Genomic DNA, 27,513 nt, shown 5'->3' on the forward strand with positions numbered 1-27,513 from the left:
CATGTACTGTGTGTAAAATGAAAAGTCCTGGAGAAGCTCAATTATAAATATTTTATTTAAGAATATTGATTACACATGATTGATGTCATTTGTTATGAATCTGTGTACAGTTACTAGTTACACCATGAAGTGTACTTAAGTATTTGTTTAAACATTTATTTGGCACTGTCTACAGTATGCTGTAAACAATATTAACTTTATATGCTTCAGCTGCAGTGCTTTCTATGTATTCTCTAACGATTTCATCAACATGTTGTACACAATTATACAGTTACTGAGTGTCAGTAAAAATTATAAAAACACCTAGAGTAGTCATAATAAAAGTGAAGATGTGGTAAGACTTCAAATTACTGGACCTTTGCTTCTGTAAAAGTACAAGACTTGCTAGAGACATTCACTAAAACTACTGCACTGATATGTTGAACAAACTAATTCCCAAAATGCTGTCAAATCCAGTTCTTGGTTTGACTTTCCTTTTGCTGATAACACGCTTACGAGGACAGCGATGACAATGAAGTTTTGTTGAACACCAATTTTTACCAGTCCTTTCCCCAGATTTCTACAACCTCTGTTCAAAAACCTGCTCAGGTTCTGCCCAGCTGGCACCAGAATTCTGCTTTCTGCAGATGTTTACAGAAATCCCACTGGGTTTAAGCTGGCAGAAGTGACTGTGCTTTAGTTTCCCAATAGCAGTACTTTAAAATGGGAAAACCATGATTAACACTTCTCAAAGCAGGTAAGGAACCTTTTCACATTTTGGTAGCTGTATTAAACATGTAAATCTTTTAACTTCTCTGTTTCTTATTATGCACTTAAAAATTGTGGTCAGGTCCTGAAAGGGCAACTGTAAAAGTCCATTGTGGTCCCTGTTTTTTGGTGCACAACAAAAAGTTAAACTTAGTAAACAAAATCCAGATGCTCACCAAAAAAAAAGAAAAAGAAAGGCACCAGATCTAGTTCAAGTCAGCCTTCAGCAAACAGTAAAGAGACATCCAAAACAATTCTCTGAAGAAAAACAAATTAATGAACTGTTGACACATTTTTTGATCCTGTGGCTTTCTAGAAGATCTCTGAAATATCAATGACTTAGAATATACTATTAGAACAAAAATAGAATTAACTTTGCATTATAAATGTGCAGTCAGGACTAGGCCTTCACTGTAGTGGCTCTGATACCAGATAATGGCATTTCTGCTTTAGTTTTACAAAATACCTCAAGTATTCGTGTAGAAGTTATAAATAAATTAATGGCTATTGTGTGTTCTGGGCAAATGGTAAAATAATCTGGAATTGTTCTAGACTGCTGGCAGAAGTGGAAGAATGTGCTTTGCATGGTTCTCTAAGCTTTGCAGATTACATACTTCAGGGTAGAGTTTTCTCTGTACAAGTCTGCTTGTAAGAGAAGTCAAAAGTTTTAAAACCCATCCATGATGAGGACAAAAGGACAAGGGCTTCAGTGCCACTTGCAGCGCTGCAGGTGTGGCTGAGGGCACCAGTGCCCCGCGAAGCAGTGAGTGCAGGCTGGGCAGAGCTGCCCCAATGCAGTTGGTGTGGCAGATGCCTGTACTCGAGGGAATAAAGCTGGAAATTACTCTGTAAAATACTGTGCTTGGCAGTGGTGGAAAGCAGAGCTTTCCTTGGAACACTGATTGGATTCCAGCTGCCGTTGGAGGACGGCACTCTGTGTGGCAGCCGTGTGGCTCCGAGTGTTTGGCCACGCTCGTTGCTGAGCTTCTGGATGCTCAGACAGTGCAGAGTCAGGGACGTGGCTGTAGGGAGGACTCTGCAGTTACCATGGCCCAGGCCAGAAGAGGGAGGCTCTAGGGATGCACAGTGAGGGACAGCTGCATGTACCTGCTGGTGACCAGTGCCAATGCTCTGCCTGGGGCGCGTGCGCATGGAGCAGCTTGCCTTGGGCAGGATTACAGACAGAACACAAACCTCAGTTTATGACTTTACACTTATCTTGTAAGTAGAGAAGACATGAATTAATGCAAACTAATTTCATAATCAGCTGTTCAGTGCAAGGGAACTGCTTTTTACTTGAAGTTTGCTAAGATGTCACTGAAAATGTTCAGGAAGAGGTGCGCGTGGTGGTCCTTGAAGATCAGCGTGGGACGAAAACGGATGGATCTGTCTCCACAGCCTCCCAGGACAACACCTGAAACAAGAACAGAATAGGTCCTCTAGTCATTTCCATCTTTGCCAAATTTCCAGGAAGATTCAGGTCTCTGAATGGGGATACCCTCACTGTAGAGGGCCAACAGAAGCTCCCCAAATCCTGCTAGCCACACCATGATACAGCACATTGTGGTGTGAATGGCCTCAAGCTTCACAGCAGCTTAGAAGGACACTGTGGTTGCCTGGAGCTGTTCTAGAAAACACTTGGAGCACTGGGACTCATCCTGACAGCAATGGAAAGAATCCATCCAGCACAGAGCTCAAACAGCATCTGAGATTTCAGAGCTGCAGTACTCTCCTGGTCAAGTGTCCTGGTGCCACAACAAGACACAGGAGGTTTCTTTGCATTGGTTTTTAAACTAATTTGTTTTTAATGACAAGAACTTAAAATGTCTCAGTGCCTGCAAACCTCTCCCTGCAGTGTTTTAAATGCACTTTTTAGCCCAAAATAAATTCTTTTAAATGTTTGAATGAAAACCCATATTACTAAGTTGAGCTTACCATGCCCCAAAGCAGAACCTTGGTCTACCACGAAACAAACCACTTGCCTTCTTTCCTTGCTGGCTTAGTTTCCAAGAACAAAAAATGAGTCTTTTACACTATAAAAGTTCGGTTTCACCACAGTTTAGATGCATCCTGCCTGCTTCTTTCAAAAGATAGGAGTAACAGCAAAAACAGACAGCAGCAAACACAGGACCCACACAGTTAAATCCAAAGAGAATTTTACATGTGGATCCCAAAGTTCCCCTCTGGATAACTGGGCCTGTCTGCAGTTAACAGTTCTGTGGGAAAAGAGGGATGTCACTGTAGATCTGTGCTCATTTTAGGCACTTGTATTTAATCATTAGGTGTTCCTAGGTATAGGAATTATGTATTTATAAAACTCATCGTTCTCTCTGTGTTTTCCTGAGTGACACTGACTTTCTTCTAACTTTCCTGTTTCTAGAAGTAAGCCATGTCCATGGGCACCTAAAGTCACTGCAGAGGACTCTGAACCTGATGTCACAAAAACTCATCCCCTACACAGATCTCTTCCAGTAACCTCAGACCTTCAGAGGCTGGTAAATGTACACACTGTGCAACAGACTGCTCAGAGGTCTCTGACAACAGTCTAAATCCAACTTTGTCATTTCACTACTATCCTCTAATACTGAAATATTCATGCATGATATGAAAAGGAAAATGTGAAGCGTTACCTTCACATGTATTACCTACTCATGAAGCTCATCCACACACACAGAGTTTCTTACCTTTGTTTCTGGCTATTGTAATTAACTTGTTTCTAGTTGCATCGTTTGGAGTGTCAAACGAACAGAATGTTCCTCTTCCTCTCACTCGGCTGATGAGATGGGGGTAACGAGCCTGCAGAGAAGGAGAGACAGGCACATGGCAGGTGCTGCAGCAGAGGGCACCTGGTGGCAAGGCTGGCTCTGCCAGGTGGGAGGGAACCCTGCTGCCTCCTCGCTCCGCTGGAGTGCAGCGACACTCACATGGTGCTCTGCTCAGCCTGCAGAGCCCCACACACAGCAGGGAGGGAGAATGAGTCTGACCCATGAGCTGGGTCAAGTAAAATATTCTTTGGAACGAGCATAACACACCTTATTTGCATCTACAGTGGACTCCAGGAAAACCTGAGCATAAACCATCTGCACTGGGGCTGGAAACCAGCTCATTCTTCCCCTGCACTGAGACACTTGCCAGTAGTATCTGCATCACTTATTCTCAATCACAGTCCTCATCTTTTGGAAGAGCAATCTTTTGGATAGGACTAGTTGTATTCTGGCCCTTCAAAGTATGAGAATATAGTATTCTCTGTTCTCCTGCCTGCTATGCCTTAAAGGTGTGGAGAGAGCAGAGACTGTGTTTGGGATTATTCTATACAAAATGCCTTTGGGAGGTGAGCACCTGCAAGCCTATCTTTAAATGCCTGTCTGTAGGGCTCCACAGTAGAAGCTGTAAGGAATTTCCCTTAAACAAGGGAGGGAAAGATACAATTTACTTATTTCAACAGCCCAGCAGAATTGGAACAAATTATGCAAGGACCTTCCTTTGAAAAGAACTTTAGGACAAAGAAATACCAGCTGCTTACAGTAACAAAACCTTCTAGCAAAGTAATTTAGCTGCAGTACATACCTACAGATATTTTGGGGATCACCCTTTATATTGGATAAAGCTATATAAACCCAGCATTTTTAAGTCAGTGAAAGAAAGTTTACTTCAATATTTCCAAATGGGACAGTTATTCAGGCCTGTGTTGAAGTTACTAGAATGGTCTAGACCCCAGTTCCATCTCCTCAGCCCAAGTGTTTAAACTGGATCAGGTCAGATCCTGCTTCAGCACCTGCTTCAGCTTCTGCTTCTTATCCACATCCTTCCAGATGTTTACCTGCAAATCCAGCAGCCCAGTCAGCAGTGCTTTCCCAGCATGGGTTGCATTGTTTAGAAGGTCCTCTGTTTTAATAACCTTAATGACTTCAGCAAGCATAAGGTTCTTGGATGGATCTCCAAGCCAGGTGTTAAAAATCCGGTAGGGCTTGGGAAAGAGTGGAAAAAGAGTTGTGGAACATGTTAACACGCAAATCACTATAAATTAAGAAAAGCAAGTCATCACACTGGCAGTGCAAACATGGTGTATGAAAAAGCATACACTAATCTCACCAACCACCCTTATTCATTTGTAAAGCAAAATCCCATTGCTGAGCTGAAACACAGGGTGATCACTTCATGCTTCTCATTTAGTGCACTCTGCCTTGCTACTCTGATGTCTCATTGAAACACAGCTACTGATAACAGGAAATCAGCATCATCTATACAGGCTTTACAGCAAGCTTTATGTTCTTCCCCTTAATTTGACTTTTCATTTATTACATCTAAAATGTCATTAGTGCAAAGAAGAAATTTTGCTGACAGAATTTGTAATGCTGACATACAAGCTCTGAAATTCCCAAGTTGCCCTACAGGAGAAGGTGTCAGTTTGTGGCTGGATTTTGTACTGAAGGATTATTCCATTAGGCTTAACCCAGTTCTCCTCTCCCCCCCACCAGCTTTATGACCTTGGTGACTGACAACAACTGGAATAAAAGTGAAGAGGTGATGACAACTGTTGTGTGAGCACACAGCAAGTTTCTGTGAAACAGCAGCCCCGTCCAGCTGAAGCTGCACTGCTGGAGGAAACCTTGTCCCTTCCTTGGGTGTCACAGTCACTCCTCAGGGGGTCACCAACCAGCACAGAGTCCAAGTTTCATTAAAAATCTTACCGCGTTTGGCCTGAACTCCTCTTTGTGGAAAAATCCTCCTGTCATCATCTTCTTACTGAATGTTACCACATCAGCTGGGTCATCCAGGCCCCAGTGCTCGTGTGCCCAGAACTTTCCTGTGCAGCCGCCTCCCGTCTGCACCTCGTCCACCAGGAAAGCACAGCCATGCTGCAGAGACACGTGAGGAGCAGGGAGTGTGAGCCCTCCTTCCCAAAGCAGAAACACCTCCCTTAGTGAACACATCAACACAAGGCATCAACCCCTCCTTCCTCTCCCTTCACTCCCCTCCTCAACCCCTCCACTAATGCCACTCGTGTCAGATTTCATAATTAAAATTTCAGCTCTTTTTTCAGGAAGGCACTAGAAACTTGTTTTCTACCCATACTCATCAGGTACATGTTTTTATATAGTCTTGAGCATTTCTAGAGGATACCTGAAAACTTCTGAGAGGAGCAGAAGTGGCATTTTCAAAGCCCCTGAGGGAAGCAGAGTGTCATTTCTAGGGGCTTTGTTTGTTAGAAATACGAAGTCTCTGCCCCCAGTCAGAGTTGGGCATTATGTGCCACAGAGGCAGTACCAGCAGCATGAGCTGGTCGTTTTAGGGGGCATGAAAAGCTGCCTTTTCAGACAGCTCTGCTGAAAGAGCTACTTGTGAGCTGGCAATGTGGGGTTTTTATGTGAAGGACTATTTTGTCCAAACTTTGTGACAGGGAGAGCAAGCTGTATCATAATTCTGTATTTAAAAACAATGGGTAAGTACTTTTGGCAGCATCTCTTCAGCACACAGATATTTTGAGGGTGAAAAAAAGCATGGAGTAAATATTACTGGGGGTCATAGCTTCTAAATAGGTAACTTTACATTCCAAATATCAAGACATCTGTCCTTTTCATTGCTTTATTGGAACATCAGCACTGTGGCTGGACCCAAGCTGTGTTTCAGCTTTTTTTTTTCAATTAAAAACATGTCATTAAACATTTATACTTTTCACAGCCTGCTTGTTCAGAAGCAGAACCTCCTCAACTAACAAGCATAATCATTTAAAGAACACACCTGCAGAATTCATAGCTAATGAATCCGAGTAATTTCTCTCTAACTTTAAAATTGGAAGATTATTTATTGGACTGAGGAAAGCATTAGTGTGAATCAAATGGAAGAGAGCAGGGATTGCTGCTATGTGTACATACCTACCCTGACTGCTGCTACGGAGGCCTGTGAAACCCTCCAAGAGCCTAGGGCAGGGCAAAGCCTCTGGAGACACCCACAGTGTGTGGGTGCATCTTTTAGCTACCCCTGAGTGCCCAGAGAAATGTTTTCTTACCTTTCTGGCAATATCTCGCAGCTTTCTGAAGAAGTCATCTGAAGCATGATTGTCCCCACCCTCTGACTGGATTGGTTCCACAATGATTCCAGCCACAATCTTCTTCTTTTTCCTGTACTTTACAATCAGGTCTTCCACCTGCAAATCAAACACTTATGGCACATCCTTCTTCCAGAATATTTGTACATTTCCTCCCAGCTAGATGAAATCTCATCAGAACTTCAACTTTGCATGGACATTCCTGGCTATAAAGGTACCAGGAGGGACAAAAGATTAACAAGTGGTTCCTCCAGCATTTACTGCTGCCTTCTTGTTCCTGAATGGGTTTAAACCATGTCCTAATCACACTGTAACTAGCTGCACACTTATCTACAGTGTTGTGAAAGCTCTAGTCAGGTTCAGCTGGCAGTGTGCTGAGCACCACTGCAGCTCACTGGGCCACTGCTGTCATTCCAGTGATATGGAAGGGGATAGATTTTGTGTCAGAAACCAAAACTCTGCTAATGCGTTAGAAAAGGTAATCTGGAAAATTCACTTTTTCAAGTCACCCACTTCAGATATATTAAAATTAATCAGTTTAAATAGTGCAAAAATACTGTTGTAAGGGGCTGACAGATAATTCTCATTAACCTCCTAGTGCCAGTTGCTGCAATTAATGGTGTGTTTGTGCTTGAAATCCCTCTCACAGCCCTCATGGCCACAGCCCCTGCAGGCTGTGCAAAGCAATGGTTTCCAAAGGGGGCCAGTAAGCCCAGCACAGACTTGCTAAGAAAACGCTTGCCTTTTTGGTTTATTTGTTTGTTTCTAAAATAATGGCATCCCACCAAAGCCACTTGCTGTGCTGTGCTCTCTGAAGTGAGGCTGGTTTGGCTAGCATTGCACTCCTCCCACCAAAGCCACCCTGGGGCAGCCCCAGGGAGGCCACTTGCTGTGCTGTGCTCTCTGAAGTGAGGCTGGTTTGGCTAAGTGGTCTGGCAGGTCCATCTCTGCACAATCAGAGCTTTACACCACAAGCTGCCATGGAGAAGCTGGAAAGGCTGAAATACTCTTAGAGGTCCTCTCTGCAGAGGGTTATCCACACTGTGCTCTCTCTCAGCCCATGGCCCTTTGGCAAGAGCTGGCAGGTGAGTTCACTGTGATACAACCAAGTTCTGAGGGTGAAATTTCACTTTGGGGTCACTCATGCAGCCCTGAATTCCCAGTGAGCTGGCAGGGAGAAAGGTCTGACTGTAAACAACAGTGAATGCTGCTCCAATCACAGGCTGTTCCAATCCCTGAAAACATTCTTTTAGTGAACAGCACTAATCCTACCAACACTATTCATTATTTCAAATCAAAAACAACAGAAAGCTGCCAGGGAATTTTTTACCTCCTCTAAACAACGGGCTTCTTCCTGTTGATTCTCTTTCACAAAGTCTTCCAGGGGATACTTTAGCCTTGGAAATGGAGCAATAGGCCAGTCCAGTGAGGGAATGTCCAGTTTGTGAATTGCTTTAGAGTGAGTTGTAGCTAAGCAACCTAAGCCCAGAGAGGGAAAAATTAAAATAATACCCATCTAGGACCAATACAAGAAAAAAAGCCACCAAGAGGTGAAAAATGGCCTGACTGTAGAATTCTCTTAACTGCTCTGTGTTTTTACTGTCCTCTGAAATACTGGGTAATTGGATTTAGTCAGGCCTAAATGGATTGCTGTAGATCTTAAGCATCAGATTCCACATGCTCTGTTCCAGAAGAGCAGGAGAACCTCTGTCAGTCTGAACAGGTTGCTCAGACAAGGTGGGTCTCATCCCTCCAAAGACACAAAGCTCACAGTTACAGCACTCTCAGGTAACATGCTTAGAACAGGGATGGAGCTGATATAAACCAGTAAAAGTGAGTGACAGCATGTTTGTGGTGATTTTACCCCAGGAGTTAGATTTTCATGAGTACAGACAGGAAACTGCATATTCAGAATGAAGACAAGAGCCTGTCTGAAAAGAAATTTTCAAAAACCATAAAATCAATTCCTACTGTCGCTCAACCATTCCAGTGCTGGTGGGGCTTCCGAGGCAAACCTTAATGAACCTACAGCTTCTCCACTGGTACTGCGTTTGTAAGGACAAGCACACCGAGCTGAGGGGCGAGGGGGGACAAGGGACAGCTTACCCAGGGTCCTGCCGTGGAAGCCACCCATGAAGGAGAGCATGGCGTAGTCAGGGCAGCCAGGGGGCTGCAAGCAGAGCACACAGTGGGGTCAGCCAGGGGAAAACATCCCCCCCACTGCCCCCTGAGCTCCTCTTCCATCAGGCACCACCAATTGTTACAGCCTCCCCTTCAGCAAGTACGCTGGTCACGCCAGCCCTGCCCCAGCTCCCAGAGCCCCGAGTTAACAGGGATGAACCCGTGGTGTGGCTGCTGTGGCCTGACATCACTGCACAGCGGAGCTCAGGCAGGGCTGAGCCTTCAGCACAGACCCCCTCTGTGCACAAATTAGGAGCACACGCTTATGGGGTGGCTGGGGCTGCGGGGGCTCAGTGAGGAGAGGCTGTGCTGGGCTCCCCTGTGCTGCACCCCCTGCATTCCTGATGACTCCCTGATCTTTGTGGGGAGCAGTCTCTATTTCACCATTTCCTAAATGTACAAAGCCCAGATTCCACTTCACATGTAGCAAACCAAGCTTTTCCTCCCAATTTTCCCTTCCAAGCCCAAACCATTGGTACATCTGTAGATGTGGTAAAAAAACAAATGTTACCTGGTTAATCATGCAAGATTCCAGTTCTTCTTTTGTGACATTATTATGGCCCCTCTCCTTGTTCTGCAAAAAAACACAAACAACCCAACATGAGTGTCTGTAGCTGTAACCAAGGCATTTATGGCTGAACCACAAACCAGGAATGCTGGTATTCAGGACTGGAGTCTGGAGTCTGTAGCTTTTACATGCTGACTACCATTTGCATTTTCTTTATTTCCTTTACTTTATAACTTCTAAAGTTGTGTCAATATAAAGTAAAAGCTTAGACAAAGAGGTTTTAATAAAGATTTTATACTAATTATAGAATATAAACAACATAATGAGCAAGACAACCTCCAAGCCTCAACTTGTTTTGCAATAACAATTCTGATTATGAGTAAGTACTCATTTCTACATGTAAACCTACAAACATACCTTAATGTTTTACTTACTCTGTACCACATGAATATTGCTTTAAAGGCATTTTCATTAGAGCAGGATCCACAAGACATGGTCACCACCTGTGACAAACCCTTAGGAGCTACCTGTCAGCAAAGACAGAAAATTGTTCTTGAAACACTGAACGCAAGTATAGTGCAAAATGATAATACAGTGATGATAATAATGATGATCAGTCCACAGGTATCTCAAACTTACTGATAGCAAAGACTCCTCCAGTTTTTCTGTAAAGTTCTCTGGAGGTAAAATCCCTAGGGCAGGTCTGTTGATAAAAGTGCTCTAAAAAGACAAAGGAAGAGGAATTGTTAGGTCTTACTATCACATGGAAAATGTGTTTATATCAAAGCAGTTCCATTTTATTCTAATTATAAATACCAGGCAGAAATCTGTATCATGGCACAAATAGTTTTAAGGTAGAGATTACTATTCCTGCCTTACATATGTTTTTCTGTCTAATCCTTACTACTTTATTCTTGCAGGACACCTTAGGAAAGATGCATGCTAACTCACACTGACATTTCCTCTTCAGTATTGCCATTTTAGCTGCTCAATCTCCATTTTCCTTACACACAGGAAATATGCTTTAAAATCTTTATGACTTGCTTTCAGTTTGAGAAGCTAAATTTAGTTAGGACAGCAGCATTTTCATCTTTAGTGAGCTTCAAGACAGACCACTTTGGAACACTGGAAGGTGGAGCCAGGCTCCAGGCTCTTCAATGGAGGATGAGAAGCCACGGGCATGGATCAAAGCATGAGAAGTACTGATGTGGGTACAGGGAAAAGGTTTTGCAGGAAGAGAACAGTGAAGCAGTGAAACAGGCTGGTTTTTTGGAGGTCTTCAAGGTCCCAGATAAAACCCTGAGTACCCTGGCCTTATCTCACAGCCACCCATCTTGGAGCAGGAGGTTGGCCAAGACACCACGTGAGGTCCCTTCCAGTGTCAGTGGGGCTGTGAACTGGCCACATCAGGATTCCCACCTTTGGGAAAGGCCATTTTGGTGTCAGGGAACAGCAGCCTGCAGCCCACACAGGGGTTTCCAAGGAGCAGCTGTGGAAAAAGCCCCTCAGCCTCCCTGGTGCACTAATGGAGATGAATGTCACATTTATGCAATTAATTTAAATTGTGTCATGGATTAAAATTGATTCATTGCTGCTCTTGGTCTTTGTGGGTAATCTTATTTGATTCATACTGTGCTACTCTTTATTTTAAATTAAATTTTCTCAAAGAAGGACAAGCTCAATAAATTTGCCAACTGCCAAGCAGCTTTATTTGCCCTTTTCTTTTGTTTGTTGCTTTTCTTGTTGAACAAGTAATGGCTGAAATTAAAGGCTGAGCTTTGATAAGTTAAGTCTCAATGGGTCTCCAGAGGGGACACACAGCCTCTCCCCAAACACTCATATTTTCAGTGCAACTCAGGCTTGCACATTTATCAGCATCCTTCAGTCCTTCTCCTCAAGACAAATATTCATTCCAAGAGGTGTGAGGCACAGCAAGGGCTGTAAGTGGTCACACTGCACCTGTAAGGACATTTCATCAGGATTCCTAGGGAAAACCAAGTATCACACAAGACAGAACACTGGATGTGCTAGGACTTTGTAAATTGTTTAAGTGTCTCACTTCCACAACACTGTTACAACAGACTCAAGCTTAAAAGAAAAGCTAAGCAAGGATGTTAATGACAGGTTAACACAAAGTGTTTGTTCAGTAGCTACGAGAAATGGCACTTGACTTTTTATCTCAGTTCAGAAGTAAATTTTCATATCACGTTCAAAAGGGAAGAGCACAAATTTGTGGTGAATTTGATTATGGGTTGTCACAGTCAATTGACAACATTTGCCATTAAGCAGAAAAGAGTATTTTTCTTTTGTAGTTAATGAGATACCCAGAACTGAGAAAAACAGACCATTGACATCAAGCTGCTGTGGACTCAAATAAACAGATGCACATTCTGTGTTTATAGCTGGTAGAGAGGGTGTGTGGAGCATTACAGACAAACCAAGTGAAAAGTCCCTCCAGGAAAACACCAACCCCTTTGCCAACACCAATGGAAGTTGTGCCACTCGTGGGACTTTGGAGGAGTTCCTCCACTGCAGGCTCCCAGGGGTGTCACCTGCCCTTCCCCAGTGGGCAAATCAGCAACTGCCACCAGCAACTGGGCTTTTTGATGTTTTAAATTGGTTTGGGGATTTTTGTTTGTTTGTTTTTTAAATTTGGCCTTGCCTACTGCCGCATTACAGTGAAGATATTATTCTCAGAAATCATCTTTATGAGTTAATGTAAGTATTCATAAATATTGGTCTTTAAAAAATATTCAGATGTGCCTTTGATAACTCCAGCATTTCTAGTCCTGTTTTTTATTGGGTTTTTTTTGTTTGTTTGTTTGTTTGTTTTTTGGTGGGTTGTGGTTTGGGTTTTTTTGTTTGTTTGGGTTTTTTTGTTTGCTTTTTTTTAACAACTTGAGGTATTTTAGTCCTGGGAAAGGCAGAATTTCTCACCTGAAGACATGAGTACTCCATAAATGAAATCAGCTCAGGGAACTCAAATGTCTGCATTTCTTTGCCCTGCTGGAGTGCACTTAGGAGATGGGAATCAGCCATTATTCCCAACTGCAAAAAACCCCCTAAACTTCCCACAGCATTCCAAATGTAGGGCACCATGTCCAAAATATTATATTATCTCTCAAGGTTTTGGGCTTGCTTTCAGGCTCAAAAAATCTTCAGAAAACATTATTAAAAATATTAATTTGAGACAGTAAGTTTGAACTAGGACTTAAATGTGGCTGCAAATATATCAGGTGCTTGCAACACCCAAATGTTTATTTTTTGTAAAACTTCCCAGAGGTTTTGGTGTTTTCTTAAAACACTACTAAGCTCTTTTCATCTAGTGAGAAGTAAAGCAAGCAGATCCTATCATACATTAAATTGAATCATTAGCATTCACTATCAGTCTGAGTTAAAAAGAGAAAGCCCACAACAAGGAGAGAGAGAACTCCTTCACGTCCTTCATGTTCTAATTCACTTACCAGGTTCTGTGGCTGCTGTAAAAGCTTTATCAGAGAGGGATGGCTGTAACCTAATTAAAAAGAACAAAGAAAGAAAGCAAGCAGTTCTTTTTATCTGGTTTCAATGAAGTAATGCAAAGCATAATCTAGAGAATAACCATAACTTCATGCTTGACTGTTTATGTGTAACTACTAATAATGGGACTTCTTTTGAAGAAGGAGAAACCTCTGGGCTCTTTGTCCCTCAGCAGCCTGTCTGGGTGCAGGGCACGGCACAGCACTGCTGTTGGGAGCTGTGGCACACCCATTTCCTTACTTTGACCAAGTTTTGCTTGGAAAAAGATGCAACAGTTTATCCTTCTCACCAAGAAACTAAGCTTCAGTTTGAACACATTGGAGGCGCTTAATTTATACCCATTGATAGTCTCAAGGATAACTTGCTTGCTTACAGGCAAAACCAATTTATCTGGTGTTAAGAAAAATAATCTTCAAAGGAGGCCAGAAATTTCATTTTAAGCCTGATCTCTAATGTATGAAATACCAATGCCAGAGATTAACATCATCTTTTAAATTTCCTTTTAGAAACAGTTGGAAACCTCATCTTCCCTACTGCTCAAGAAGTCAGACATGACTTGGTAATTTTGTTACAAAAGCTTATTGTGCTTCTGAATCCCCATTCCAGTGGAATGACAACAGCCCTGATTATCCTGTTTGAGCAATGGAGCATTAGGAGACTGTGTTAACAAAACAATTATAAATTCAGTTTTGAATATTTTAGCTGAAAACAAATGAATATCCATATTGTTTTAGCAGCACGTCACGCTGATAAATCTGTTAAAATTATTATGAAGATAATAATGGTGGCTATTTGGGACACAGAACAACTAAATCTGCATGGCGTCTGCTGTGATGGGAAGAGCTGTTCAGCTAGAGGGAATGACACATTGAGAGCCGTGTCCTTGAGAACTGCACCTGTGGCTGCCACTGAGAGCCCCTTTGAGAGTAAATCAAGTGTTTTAGAAATCTCCAAAGCACAGCTACTGTTGCTCAGGAAGCTCAAGGATCAGCTCTGGTGCTGCCTGTAGGAACTTGCAATCCTGTCGCTGGTGTTCCCACACGTGGATGCCATTGTATCAGAGATACCATTCTCCTACGTAACACAAACCTCTGTCACCCCTGATTTACCCTTTTGCACCCACACAGAATTCCTCTCCTGTTCTCTTTACTTCAGGCCAAAGGGTCTGGTCTTCCTCCTAGCACGTCCTCATCCTTGTGCCTCCTCAGAGGGGCCCCAGTGAAGGAGGAGACTATTGTATTTTCAGGGCACTCTGTGGCAGGGAGGAATGATGCATCTGACTCCATGTTCTCAGAAGGCCAATTTATTACTTTATTATACTATAGTATATTAAAGAATACTATACTAAACTAAAGAATACAGAAAAGATACTTACAGAAGGCTAAAAAGATAATAATGAAAACTCGTGACTCTTTCCAGAGTCTCAACACAGCTTGGCACTGATTGGCCAAAGAGTGAAAACAACTCACAGCAGAACCCAATGAAACAATCACCTGTGGGTGAACAATCTCCAAACATCTTCCAGAGGAGTAAAACACAGGAGAAGCAAGTGAGATAAGAATTGTTTTCCTTTTTTCTGAGGCTTCTCAGCTTCCCAGGAGAAAAATCCTGGGCGAAGGGATTTTTCCAGAGAATGTGAATGCCACAGGAGGGGATCCTGAAAGCCCAGCTGCTGTGACAGGTCGGGCTGTGTGACAGGAGCTGAGCTGGCATGTGGGTTCACAGGCAGGAACTAACACCAGGAAGAAGTAAATGCTTGAATAACCATTATATAATGTGGTAGACAAGTCAAACAGCTCCAGGCTGGCATGGCAAACAGGCACTAACTCATTTTGGTGCCATGACCAGCACAAGGGTTTGCAGCGTTACAAATCTGCTCCCAGAGCTGGCTCTAAGGAAGAGCACCTGCTCCATCTCTCTTGCTGGGTGTCTGGATCAGCGTGACAGGAACGTACATGTCCTCCAGGCTCATGAATGTGCCTGTCTGCAAAAGGAAAAACAACTAGCGCCTGCTAAAATAATGAGATGGAGAAAGCCCAAAGAATCCTTTGAACTGAGCAGCAGGCTGCTGTCAATAATGTCAAACTACACCTCTCTGCATCTCCCCAAACAAAACAGACCTTTCCAGCACTGAAAAACACATTGTTTCATTTGCTATTCCAGGATGTTTGCTGGCAAACATGTCAATAACATCCTTCTTGCAATTGGCTCCATGGGGTTTCTAACTCTTTTAGACAGAATAGATGCAGGATGAAAGGACAGCTGTGCTACAACTGCCCTTAAAAGTGTGGTAAAAAACTATTTTAATTTTTGTTTTGCAGCAAGAGACAGCCTAGAGCATCTTTGCCTAGACGTTTTTTATACTTTATTTCTTATCTCTCCACACAGGCACTTATTACTTCTCAACCTCTGCTGATAAATATATTCTAGTGTAACAGATCATTATTAAATCTTGGGGAGTCCTGACAGATTCATGAAAGGTTTTATTGGATTTACTTGCAGAGAGATAAGAACAGATGACTAACAAGCACCTTGTGATCTTGTTTTGCTCTCCCAGTCCAGGCCCTACCTCTTCACCAAGAGGGACATTATTAGTAACCTGGGCAGCTTCAGATAATCTTGTCATTCAGTACAACTGAAACACTTAAATGAATGTTTTGTGTTGGGCTTAGGTCAGCCTGTAAGTATGAAATTTCCATTTACTCTTTGTTGCTGCACATCTTAGAGCCATTATTTGAGAATGTTCAAGAAACACTGTACTGTAGCTCCTTTGGGACTGAGGAATGTGTTCCCTAGGATAAAACCCAGCTTGTTCTTGGGAGGGCATTGCCTCATGAGAAGGAGGAACTACATGGCTTAGATCAGTCACAGCAGTGGAATCTTGTCCTATGTCACCAGTTTTAACCAACCAGAGAAAGTAAATTGCAGAGCCCCTGCCCATTAAGAAAATATTTGCTCCATAATACTTCAATATTTTATACACAAAACTGTATTAAAAGAGGTATGCTTGCACCATCCAGTACCAGAAGGTCAGAAAGCCTCAGTGCACTGTCTCTACCGTTTCATTCTTTTGGAGTATGCACTGACTTTCATACTTTGGAGTGTGCATTTGACTACATGACTGAGACTTGTTTCTCCAAATCAATTTCTTGTGTGAAGAATGGGAAGCCATGTAAATGCATCTCCTGTCCTAGAACCTAAAATCCAAGCTCACTGGTATCCAAGCATTGTGCTCCTGGGTCTCACCCCTATTTCCACATGAGCAGAAGCCAAATTATCTCAGTGCAGCCTGAAAGATACAAAGCAGTGAGAGCTTGTGTTGCAGGAAAGAAGCTACAGACATTGCAGGGTTCAGGAATGATTTCACTGACTGAGTGCTACAGGGCAGCAACAGCATTGGCTGCAAAGAAGGCTGGGGTAAGTGAACACCCATAGCAATCACAAGGTCTTAGATTCCAGAAGTTTGGTAACAACCTGAACATCATCAAATTCTGTTTCCCAGGAAAGGAGGCCTGTAGGGATGATTCTGAGTCATCACAATTTCTATACATAGCACAAGATCTACCTTTTAAATTACCCCAGCACTTCTGCTCTTTTTGCTTCTGCAGTAGTGTATTTTTGAGCAGCTGAGAGGAACCATGGATGAGGAGCACACGAACTGGACTGAACTGAACTCCACTGAAACCTGTATGCCTTGCAGTTGGGGCTCACATTTCTGCCTTGCTTCTGCTTGCAAGGCTTCTCAAAGCAATCAGCTGACTCTCCCAGGCACTTGCCAGGCCCCGTGCCTGCTCCCCCAGACAAATGAGCTGCCACCTTTGCTTTCAGTCAGCACCACAGCTCAGTGCTGGGCTTCTTTCATCCTGCTGCAGTCCACATGGCTCACTCATTTTTTTTTTCCCCCACTTATTTTGAAATAGAAATATTAACTAAAGCATATAATTTCATGTTAAAATGTCCATATTATGCTTATTAATGTTTAAAATAGTAACAGACTGTTACAGAATCACAAAGTCACAGATCCAAGCCAAAAAATACAACATGAATTGTGAAACTTGCACATTCAAATTGAGATTAATACTGGAGCTCTTCCTGGCACCACTATGCACTTTGAGAGAGCTTGAGGTTTAGAATTTGTAGTCCCTCCAGCTATCCAAACCCACCACTACACAGTACACAGCAGTGAGCTGTCCCTGACCACAACAAGGTGTTCATTATGACACTTCTGTTTTTTAAAATTAATCAACCAACTTCCCTGGTAGTGCCTGAGAAAGAAAATGACAGGTTGAGGACAAAACAAAGCATTTTGGTACAACTGTCTCCTACCTATTGGGATGGAAGAAATCTGAGAGTAGAGATCCAACATACGATTGCCATCTACATCTACGAGGTAATTCCCTCGGCTCTCTTCATAATTGCAAAAGAAGTGCACAGCTTCTGCATTCTTCAAGGAAAAAAACAATTAGTGCTTTCACAAGTGGCAGTATGTAGGAAGGTGCAACTAATGGTTATACAGCCAAATCTGATAAAAATATCTAGTGCTAGGATAAAAAGCACATTATATTCACTGCATAGGAATATCTGTACAGCTATTTTTATAATAACTGTTAAAAGGGTAAGTCTTTACCTTTTCTACAGAAATGAAGCACAGACGTGGAGAAATTGCTCATCTTAGGAAGGCAATATGTACTTAGGCTGACATACTTTTAAACTCAAGCCATTATATACCTCTTTTTCACTGGCCACTCTGTAACCACTCTGAAGCTTTTCTTTAGACACACACAGTTTAAACACATATGTTGAAAGAAAAATCCCTGATGCTAGCAAAATGATCCTGAAGTATTCAAAATATACTACAAAAGATTTTATTCGAATGCATATATAAACCACACATAATGTACTCAGAGTGGAAACCCTGAGTCAGTGTTTCACCTTTCTCTTTGGCACTAACATACAAACCAGGATTTTAAAACAAGCTCTGAAATCAAAGTGTTAACACCCTCCAAAACATAGAAAACGTGACAAATTACCTGAATGCCATTCAGCTTCTTCATTAATTCCTGCAGAAAAACAAATGTCACAGTCTCAGGTGTGTAATTGGCAAATACTGATGGAGAATGTTTACTTCTTTTATATGATCCCATAAATCATACGCAAACTTTGTAGTCCTGTGTGCTTACCAGGCAACTCTACCTGCCACAGGAACTTTCATGGTGCATCTTGCAAATATTACAGTCAAAACTATGACCTGTGGCATGCAGAGCTAAACGGGCTGCAAACACAGTTTAACTGTAAATCTCCAAAAAGGGAAAGCTGCCTCTTCTATATTGACCAACTGAACTGAGAAAACAAGAGAGAAATCAGAAAATAAGAGAAGCCAGAGTCACACAGAAGGGATACTGGTACATTGGTTCTAGAAAGACAGCTCAGTTTTGCTAAAAACAACAAAAAAACCTCACAAAAACCAAAACCCACCATGTGCACAAATGCTGACTCTGCCAATATCCAGCAAATTCAAACTCTTGCTTCATTTCAAAACCTAAGCATTATTTCATATAATGAAAAGTTTCTATTTCAGCAGGAGGACAAGTGATCAAGCCTGATCAGATGTTTTATTAAAATTATGCTCTTTTGCTTTGAATTATTCTGTGGGAATAATTATTATTATTATATGGGAACTCGGTAGTTGAGATTCAGATCTGCCTCTCAGAGAGGGGCATTTTATTAATGAGCTTCTCATTCTCAACTTCCTGATAAAAGTGGGCATGGACTTATGGAATTATATTTATTCATATCAGATTTAAGGTTTAAAAATAATCTGTTTTCCAGCAAGTTAAACACAGCTAAATATAAAAAAAAACAAGTTACTATACTTTGGGAACTTACTCTAGATCGTGGTCCAGGAACTTCTGTTTTCATCAGAGGTCCATCATAATCAAAATCCACGTCAATTTTAGCTGCAGCTTGACTGATATACCTGTGTCCTGTAAGAAATAATAAAAACCTGAGTACAGACCATATTTTCTGTGCTCTCCTTTTAGAAGATACATCCATACCTTGCCTGACTGAAAACACTTGACAGATGAGACCAATTACATTAAGCTGTCTGAAGTGAACTATGTACCTCATCTTTGACCAGTCTTAAAATAAAACTCATACCAGTGAGGTGGCATTAAAAAAACCCAACAAACAAAAAATCCCAAGGGAAATCACAAGGCAACCCCAGAGAAAGAGGCAAATCTTCCTGTAAAGCACAGGAGGATTGAGAGCACATCTCTTTCTATCTCTTTTGTTGAGTCTGTCCATTATGCCCTGGGCAAGCTTTTGCCATAAATTCCCCACTCCTACACAGAGATGGACAACTACCAGTAATAACCAAAAAGCCTGATGGAGTCCACAGGAAAAATCCAGTATGATGCTTTTCAATAGCCCAAAGAACACTCTTTGGGAAAGATTTGTCTCAGGAAAGTAAATGGCCTTGTCTCACATAAACCAACATCCTGCAGTGCAGCTCTGAAATCTGAGTCCCAGTCATTGCCAGTTTTCCTTCTGATCTTGCTGGTTTTTATCCACATGTGTAGGGAATCATAATAAACGTGACACCTTAATGAAAACAAAAGGCAAAAATCTCCTGTGCTCTACCTGTAACAGGCTCTGCTTCCCTTTCTGAAATAACTGTTTCAAAACACAGAATTCAGGCAAACTTCATATGACAGAGACAGTTCTGGTAAGCATGTATTCCAAATATGTACACATTCCATTAAGGGTATCATGGGATAATATGGGGATTGTACATTTGCAAAAAAAGGAAATACAGACACCAAAGCTCTACCAAGATGATCAGCAGAGACTATGAGCTTCCTCTGGTTACATATTGAACTAAACCAACATTCTTGGCAATTACATTTTTGTCATGGAGCATCTGCAAACCTCTACCCAGCACGGTATCAACAACAAACTGATCTTAATACTCTTAACTTGGGGGAACCACACTCAGACCTGAAAGAAGAGGGCATAACTTTTTTAATATCTGTGATAGACATTTTTAAACTGGTGTAATCTGGATGGCCCAAAATTAAGATCCTTAGCTCTCCTTGTCACCAGCTGCAGCTCAGATCCAGGCTCAGCACGGCAAGTCAGGCAGCACCAGCTCTTGCCTGGGCACTTGGAGTAGCGGGGTCTGAAGGTACCACTCACCATATCCTGCTGTGCCAGGGCCATGCTGCCAGGTGCTAAACCAATAAACTGCACCCCAGTTTGGCAGAGGTGCAGGGAAGGAGATGCCTGGGCAGCCAGGCCAGCAGTCAAACACAGGGAAATCCCTGGGGTGCAGCACTGCCACCAGAAACCCTGACAGCACCACTTCCATCCATACCCACCTCTCACTGCCAGAGCTCTCTTCCAGGATTGTACTGAAAATGTCTTGTGTTTGGAAGTAACAGTTGTTAAATAAACCAAATATTTATCAAGGAAAGCAGAAGGTATCCTGTGATACTGCTCGGCAGTGCTTCGAGCACAGCCATTCAGCCAAAATTTCCAACAGTGACTCGAGATATTTGCCTCAGCTTGTGTCAGCCCAAGCTGGGATAGCTCAAGCAAGCTTGATTTCAAGAAACTATTTGGAAAATCACCGCCCTTTGAAAGCATCTTTGAGTACTTAAAGTCACTGCTCATCCTGGGAAAACTTAGTCTGCAAAGATGATTATTCTCCCCAGCTTTAATTCAGATGCGTCAGTGCCTCTCTGCAAAGCTATTAATAGGTTTTGTTACAGCAACACCATTTTTGTGTCATTCTGTTTAACATTCATGTAAATTGGAGACTGCAGGGCAACTGCTCCACTGAGGGGGGAAAAGCTACTGCTTGTAAAAGATCAAAAGGTGACTATTGGCACAGCCAGGGGATGTTGGGGGCACAGCCAGGCTGGGCCAGCCGCAGCACTGACACACAAGGAGCTCTCCTGGCTGAGGGCACCTGCACAGCACAGACACAGCCTCTCTTACTGCCATATGGCCCAAGACTTTTGCAGCACAATGCTCCCTTGGTGCTCAGGGATGTGTCCAAAGCCTTGTGGTGACAAAGGCAAAGCAGCCCAGCAGTTTGGAGTAGCTGAGAACTGCAGCTCAGCTGAGGGCAGCAGTTTTCTGAGCATGGCCCCAGCCCTGCTCCCTTTACAGCCCATTTCCTCATTCCCAGCCTCACCACTGCCCTTGCTCTGCAGGCCAAACAGGAGCTCAGGCCATTCTCCAAAGGCACAGAGGGGGTCAGAGCCCTGCCAAAGGCAGCCTGGGCACCCCTGCCTGGGCACTCACGGCTTTCTGGCGCCCCTCTCTCCACACCCCCTGCAATGCTTTGTTCTGCAGTCTCCGAGAACAGCAGGACACGGGTGCTGCCTCCTGCTCTCCAGGGCCTGTGGCCCTGCTCACAGCACAGCTCTGGGACGTGGCTGCTCTCCTGTAAAGGCTTTTCCAGGCACTTGGACAGGGTGATGGATGGCTGCATCAATACCTGCTTTGTTTAGCCTGGAGGACGATTTCAGGCCATGCTCTGTCTCCCTTGCTTCCCCCCAGCCCCAGCATCAGCACCAGTCTCCTAATGGTGCAAGAAAATGCAAATCAATCAGGTCACTCACTGTAGTGCTCCATCCCCTGGGAAACTGAAGCAGGCTCTGCTCAGCTGGCATTTCTATCTTGAAGGTACTCAATGAGCTTTGCAACTCAGCCCAAATCTTTACTGTTTGACTTTTTAATATCAATTTACCTTGCAATAGAAACCCTGAAGATACAAGACACAATGTAATTCAGGCTACTCCAACTGGATATTTGGGAGTTTTAGACATTTACAGGCCAGGACTGGGTTTTTGCCTCCCAAAAAGACAGTAGAGAAGGGACAGGTAAAAACTGAGATTGTCACAATGACCAAGCAAGGTATTTTCAAGAATTGAGAATCCCTGGTGGCTGGTTCCTAACTAACAGCATTAACTTTGCAATAAAAGGTAATCCCTTGATTTTCTGTTGGCATCTGAACAAATTACCTTAGAAAAAGGGGATTTTGTGTTATATTATCTTAAGAACAGGAGCAAATGACATAACCTCAGTTCTCATGTTCCTAATGTGTAGAGCTAATGAGCTCTGACCAAGTGTCCTTCTCTAAAGAAGCATTTCCAAAGCTCTTAAATTACATTTAGCTGACATGACCAAGAACAGCACCCGTTTTTCCTGATAAAGCTCTCTTTTTTATCATGGCAAAAGTCAAAACACAAGCATTATGTTTTGAACCTCATTCAGAGAGCACATAGGCTGAACAATTTGCACAGAATTTTCTACCCATCCCATTTAAAGAAGGTGGGCATAATAAGTTAAATTCTACTTTTCTTGCAGACTTCTCAAACCTCTCATCACACATAATCTTTCTGAACACTTGAATAACATCACCAAATTATCACATCCTTCCTTTTCATCCAGCAGGATGTCATCACATGCTAGCAGGCAGAAAAGCTCATTTCCCAACTTTGCTTCCCCACGCTGCCCCCCTTGCTCTCCAGGGGACCAGTCAGCAATTTTAACAAAGTGCCACATTGCTATAGCAACATAATTAATATAAGTGCACCCTGCTAATTTGGGGATGCTGGTAGTCACAAAGAGCACCACTGCTGGCAGGTCTGTGCTGAGTGCTGATCTCTGATAACAGAGCTGCAATCAAGGCAGGGCTAGAAAGAGCTTGAACCTCTCATGTGTCTGACCAAAAACAACACTCACATTAACACAGTTCCTGGATATTAGCTGGGAGAAACTCCAGTGGAGGCACTGAAAGGACATGGGTGTAATGAAGAGAAGGAACAACTCCAAGGAAAAGGAAAAGAAGAGGAATGAAAGCCCATGCTGGCATAAGCAGAGCTCTCACACACAAGTGTCTGGCTGTGAAGGGCTGCAGAGGGGCAGCTCTGCAGTGCCCAGGGGGGCACATGCCACGTGCCACACCACTGCTGCCCTGTGCACGTGCAGACAGGCAACCCCCCTTGCATGCCCTGAACTTCCCCTCCACAGCGTCGATCAAACCACCTTCCAGACAGAATTTTTAGAGCATGGAGGCTCTGACAGCCAGAAGTAGGAGGACTGTGATTTCCTCTGAGTCCTCTTTATGTGTTACAAGTAGAATCTGTTACTAACAGATCTTGAAAGGGAATGGCAAAAGGCCAGGCTAGCTAGAGATGTTTGGGAAATGAACATCACTATTGCATAACATTGTGAAAAGTGAGATTGCTATTTACAGAGTGCTTATGCTGCAAGATCAGAAGCTCTTCCACATGAGATTGTCTGTGTTTCAGCACTCCCACATACACGCTTTGGATTCTCCAAAGATGAAAGAAAAAACTAATACCACACAGGCCATAAAGAAGTGGAAACTCCTAGAAGAAAGAACAAGAGAAGTTCCCCTTCACCATCCCAGCACAATCCCAAATCAGCTCCTCAGGAGAGTTACAGGTCCATCCAACCACTGCTCTTGTAGTTCTTGTGATCTGAACCAGTTGTAACATCCTCTCTCTTCCAACAGCTCAACAGCTCCAGAGCTCATCAGGGCACCTCTGGAGGTGAGCAACCAACCACAAGGAACACCCAGGTGGGAAAACAGCCAGCACTGCTACAGCCAGCCTTTGTGGCACAGAAGGAACAAGAAAACTGGATAGGAGTATCACATTTACTCAAGGAACCGAGAACAGCAGTCCCAGCTCAGACTCTGCCTTGTAGCAGAGCTTGCTTACAACAACAGGTTTTATTTATGTGATTGTTTTTATATAGCTCAGCTTTTTGTGAAAGTGTGTGATCAGACAGAAAAGTAAAGGTTCCTCAGTCCAGCAGGAGAGGTTGCACTCCAGTTTCCAGGGCTTCAGCTGAAACTGACCTCAAGCTGACCTCTACAATCCCCAGAAGGGGATTGTTCTCTGCTTCTGCCATACATCCCTCACACAAATCCAGGCTGTTCTCTCTGATTTCCTTAGGGAGGCTTTTAATGTACAAACCAAATAAAAAAAGTAAAATGTCTTTGCAAGGATCAATACTGGAGACAAAAGTGTGACTGAGAATAAATCATTCTCATGGCTTTCCAGCCTGTTTGTGGTAACTGTGATGGGGACAAGTCAATAACTAGTATGAACATCTCTCAGACTTTACTGCAGTGCACCCAGGTGCTAAACATTATTATCCTCTCCAGAGAGACAGCAAACAGGCTGAGTTAGGTGAGGTACAGCCTCAACAAGTGCTAGTCTACTTAGTGCACTGCACTGGAAGGGCACAGACTCTGGAGGAGAAAAACTGGACCTATGAGGAGAGATTCAAACAGTATTCAGCAGAGAGAAAAGTATGAAGTCTTGTGGGAGGTAACAGTTATCAAACATGTAAAAGGCTCCTGCAAAGAAAAAATAAAAATTCCAGCCTCCAGGTCCTTTGAGGACAGGACAAATAGTAAGGATTTGATTTTTTCCCTGTTGTGAAACTTAGGCTAAATATTAGGAAAAATGTTTTAAAGGTAAGGTCAGTCCAACAATAAGGAAATTGCCTGGGGGGGCTGCAGAAGCTGCAGAACAGATCAGCATCCTAGAAGGGCATGGGTATGCACTAATGCTACCTTCAGGCAGCAGCCTGACCTTCTGCCATGCTTTCAGTGCAGGATTCAAAGACAAATTCAACCCCTTTGGGTAATCAGCAGGAAACTGAACTACATCTCTGGAGTGCCAGCCTGTCCTAATAGCTATGGGACTGCCCTACCAGCCAACAACCAACTGCCCCCAAAGCATGGAGCCAGAACAGCTTTCCTGCTGCAGTGCCCAGCTGATAAAAGCAGAGCTGGCACAAAGGGAATAAACGTTGATATGCACACTACCGGTTGTGATCAACTTGCAGCACACCAGGCTGACAGGAACAACAGAATTCAATTCAGGTAAGATGTAACACCAAGATAAACCTTCATTCCCCACCAGCAGCTGCCTCTCCTGGCCCTGCCTGGCTGATTCCCACAGAGAGCACAATGCAGGAGGCTTTGTAAAAGGAAGATTAGGTTAGTTACTCACTCTATTGTCATTCTGCCACCCTTCACATTCTAGTGAACTTTATCTTTGAGGGGAAACTATCAAGCAGATCAAACAGAGAAGGAAAACAAAAGCATACCTGATTAAGGGCTTATTTTCAAGAATTGCGTGATACTTACAGGCTTCACATTTTTGGGTAAGGTTTAAATCGGATATTGCTTATCATTCATTACTTATTGTCATGTGTTTTGCTTAGCTTTTGCATTTTGATCAACTTAAATGATTTCCATTTTCCATTTCCAGTTTGCTTGCCAGGGTTTAACATTGTGTAAGGAGAACAGTGTGCAGTGGTTAAGTAACAAAGACTTTCTAACTAGAGAAATAGTCAAGGATGAAAAAAATCTCTTTGTGTAAATAAATTTATTGTAGATTCAAGATGAACAGGAAGATTTGCTTAATGCACACATACAAGTGAAAAATGACAGCCTACAGACACAAAGACCCACCAAGAGGCAATCTATTCCCTCCTCTCCACCTCCATCGCCCCGTGGCTACCCTGTCATTTCATTATCCACAAAAAAAAAAGTATCAGCCCAAATGGCACTGCAGGATTTCTGTGGGAGTAATGTACAAGTAAGTCTCTTTTTTAGCCTGTAAAGCTCTGAACTCAAGTGCTCAAAAATACCTTGGAGGCGAGCACTCTGGAGCAGAGAGCTCCTGGACGTCACCCTGAGCACTTCCCTAAAAGCCACAGAGCCCAGCAGCACTGCAGCCTGAGCTGGGGCTCAGGGAAATGGCCTGCAGCTCCAGCTCTGGCTACAGCCACCAGAGTCTCCTGCCTGTTCTGTGAGGCAGCAGGGTCACAGGACACAGCTCCTCCTGCCAGGGGCTCTCCTCTTGCTCCACCATTCCTGATCTCTGCTCACTCACACAAGTGTTCAGACCCAAAGGCCACAGGTCCCTTACACAGCCTGCAGCCAAGGCCCTCTGTTATTTGATTCAGTATTTTAGCAGGCTTGGAAGTTTCCTGGAAGCAAGGATGGATTAATGTAGCCCAGAGCTGCCTTCCTTTCTTATGGGGGTCTACACTCCCTCACTGATGGTGAGAAAGGAAGAGGAGTTTGGGCACCTGCCCTCCACTGCCCACCTGCACCTCTGCGCTTGGGAAGCAGCAGGAATTGTACAGGACACTGGGAGGGACAGGGAGCATGAAGTGATGCTGAGGTGACAGATTAGCTCAAAGGACTGCCAGCTAATGAGGCCTGCTTGCTGCAAGCACTTCCCACTGCCCATGATGGACCCAAGGCTCCCTGCTCCTGCCCAGGGTGGATAATCAGTGTGTCACTCCCAGAAACAGACACACATCCTGCACTGAAACACTAATATCTTCTAATAGTTATAACACCCAACTTGGTGCTCTTTAGTCAAAGGTCAGTTGCTCCCTGAAGTGTATTATTTAAAAGGAAATCAATGATGTTTAAGTTTCTGATCAAGTGGAAGGGTGTGCTTGGTTTATCCTGGGAGTGGCAGAAGGAGCACAGTGGCATTGCAGAAGGAGGGTGGAAGGACAGGAGAAACACTAAGATTTATTCAGTCACAAAAAAAGCCATATTCATATTCAGCCATACTGTACTCAGTGTGACAGTACATAGAATGGATGTTCTTAAGACTCCACACCACTTTGTCCAACACAGCCAACAGGAATTTAGTTTCTATATCTATTTCACAGAGACTGCAGATTTAATATACACATGCTAAATTTCAAGTCAGGGCCAAGCCAAAACTTGCCACTCACTTAGGAGGAAGTAGGTTGAGCTGTGTGGCAAGTTTTCATTTCACACTAGAGCTCACTTGAGGCAGAAACACACAACCCCAGTGAGGGTCACATCTTCATGCCAGTCACACAAAACTCTTCACAAGGGAAGATGGGCAAGCTTGTGCTACACAGCACAAAGAGAAAACCCAGCTCATTTTGATGGATGATTGTCTCATCTCTGCACTACGTAGTACCAGAGAGTAAAAGCAGAGTTCCAAGGCTGAAGAGCTTTACTTCAGTTAGCATATTTACAGGGCAAATTATTAACTTGATACATTCTTGTTTGAAAAATGAAAAAAATCAGATATACTTTGGGTTACAATTGTGGTCCACTCTGGACTACAACTGCACCATTATCTAAGATGCAGAACATCATATTCCTCAAGTTTTGAAAGAATCAACACCACAGGACAAACACCAGCAATGTTCAAATTGGAATTCTGTCCACCAGCGTAAAGTTAACACTTAGCAAGTACAAAGCAGGAAAATGCAAGGAAACACTTACCAAGTACAAGCAGGAAAATGCAAGGAAACACTTACCAAATACCAGCAGTCTGGAGTTTTGCTGCAGGCAACAGGTAAGCTGTCGACTAAGCAACATTGATGCCATTTTATCTTTTCTTTACTGAAAAAGACTCAATCTTGAGAGATTTCTTTCTGGTTGATGTTC

General features: G+C 43.2%; 1 protein-coding gene across 1 annotated transcript; it reads right to left on the bottom strand.

Moving 5' to 3' along the window:
• Nucleotides 1–37: 37 nt before the first annotated feature.
• On the bottom strand, nt 38–27,513 carry ABAT (4-aminobutyrate aminotransferase). The gene is made up of 15 exons (XM_041462830.1): nt 27,384–27,513; nt 18,891–18,988; nt 18,035–18,064; nt 17,331–17,448; nt 12,950–12,999; nt 10,125–10,205; nt 9,920–10,012; nt 9,489–9,551; nt 8,903–8,966; nt 8,127–8,275; nt 6,758–6,895; nt 5,439–5,606; nt 4,568–4,714; nt 3,432–3,543; nt 38–2,161 (listed from the first exon to the last, which is right to left on the bottom strand). The coding sequence occupies exons 1-15, from the start codon at nt 27,451–27,453 to the stop codon at nt 2,040–2,042; spliced, it is 1,503 nt and encodes a 500-aa protein (XP_041318764.1). The 5' UTR covers nt 27,454–27,513; the 3' UTR covers nt 38–2,039.

This window comes from Pyrgilauda ruficollis, unplaced genomic scaffold (assembly GCF_017590135.1).
Source record: "Pyrgilauda ruficollis isolate IOZ18807 unplaced genomic scaffold, ASM1759013v1 scaffold16, whole genome shotgun sequence".
NCBI classification, from domain to species: domain Eukaryota; kingdom Metazoa; phylum Chordata; class Aves; order Passeriformes; family Passeridae; genus Pyrgilauda; species Pyrgilauda ruficollis.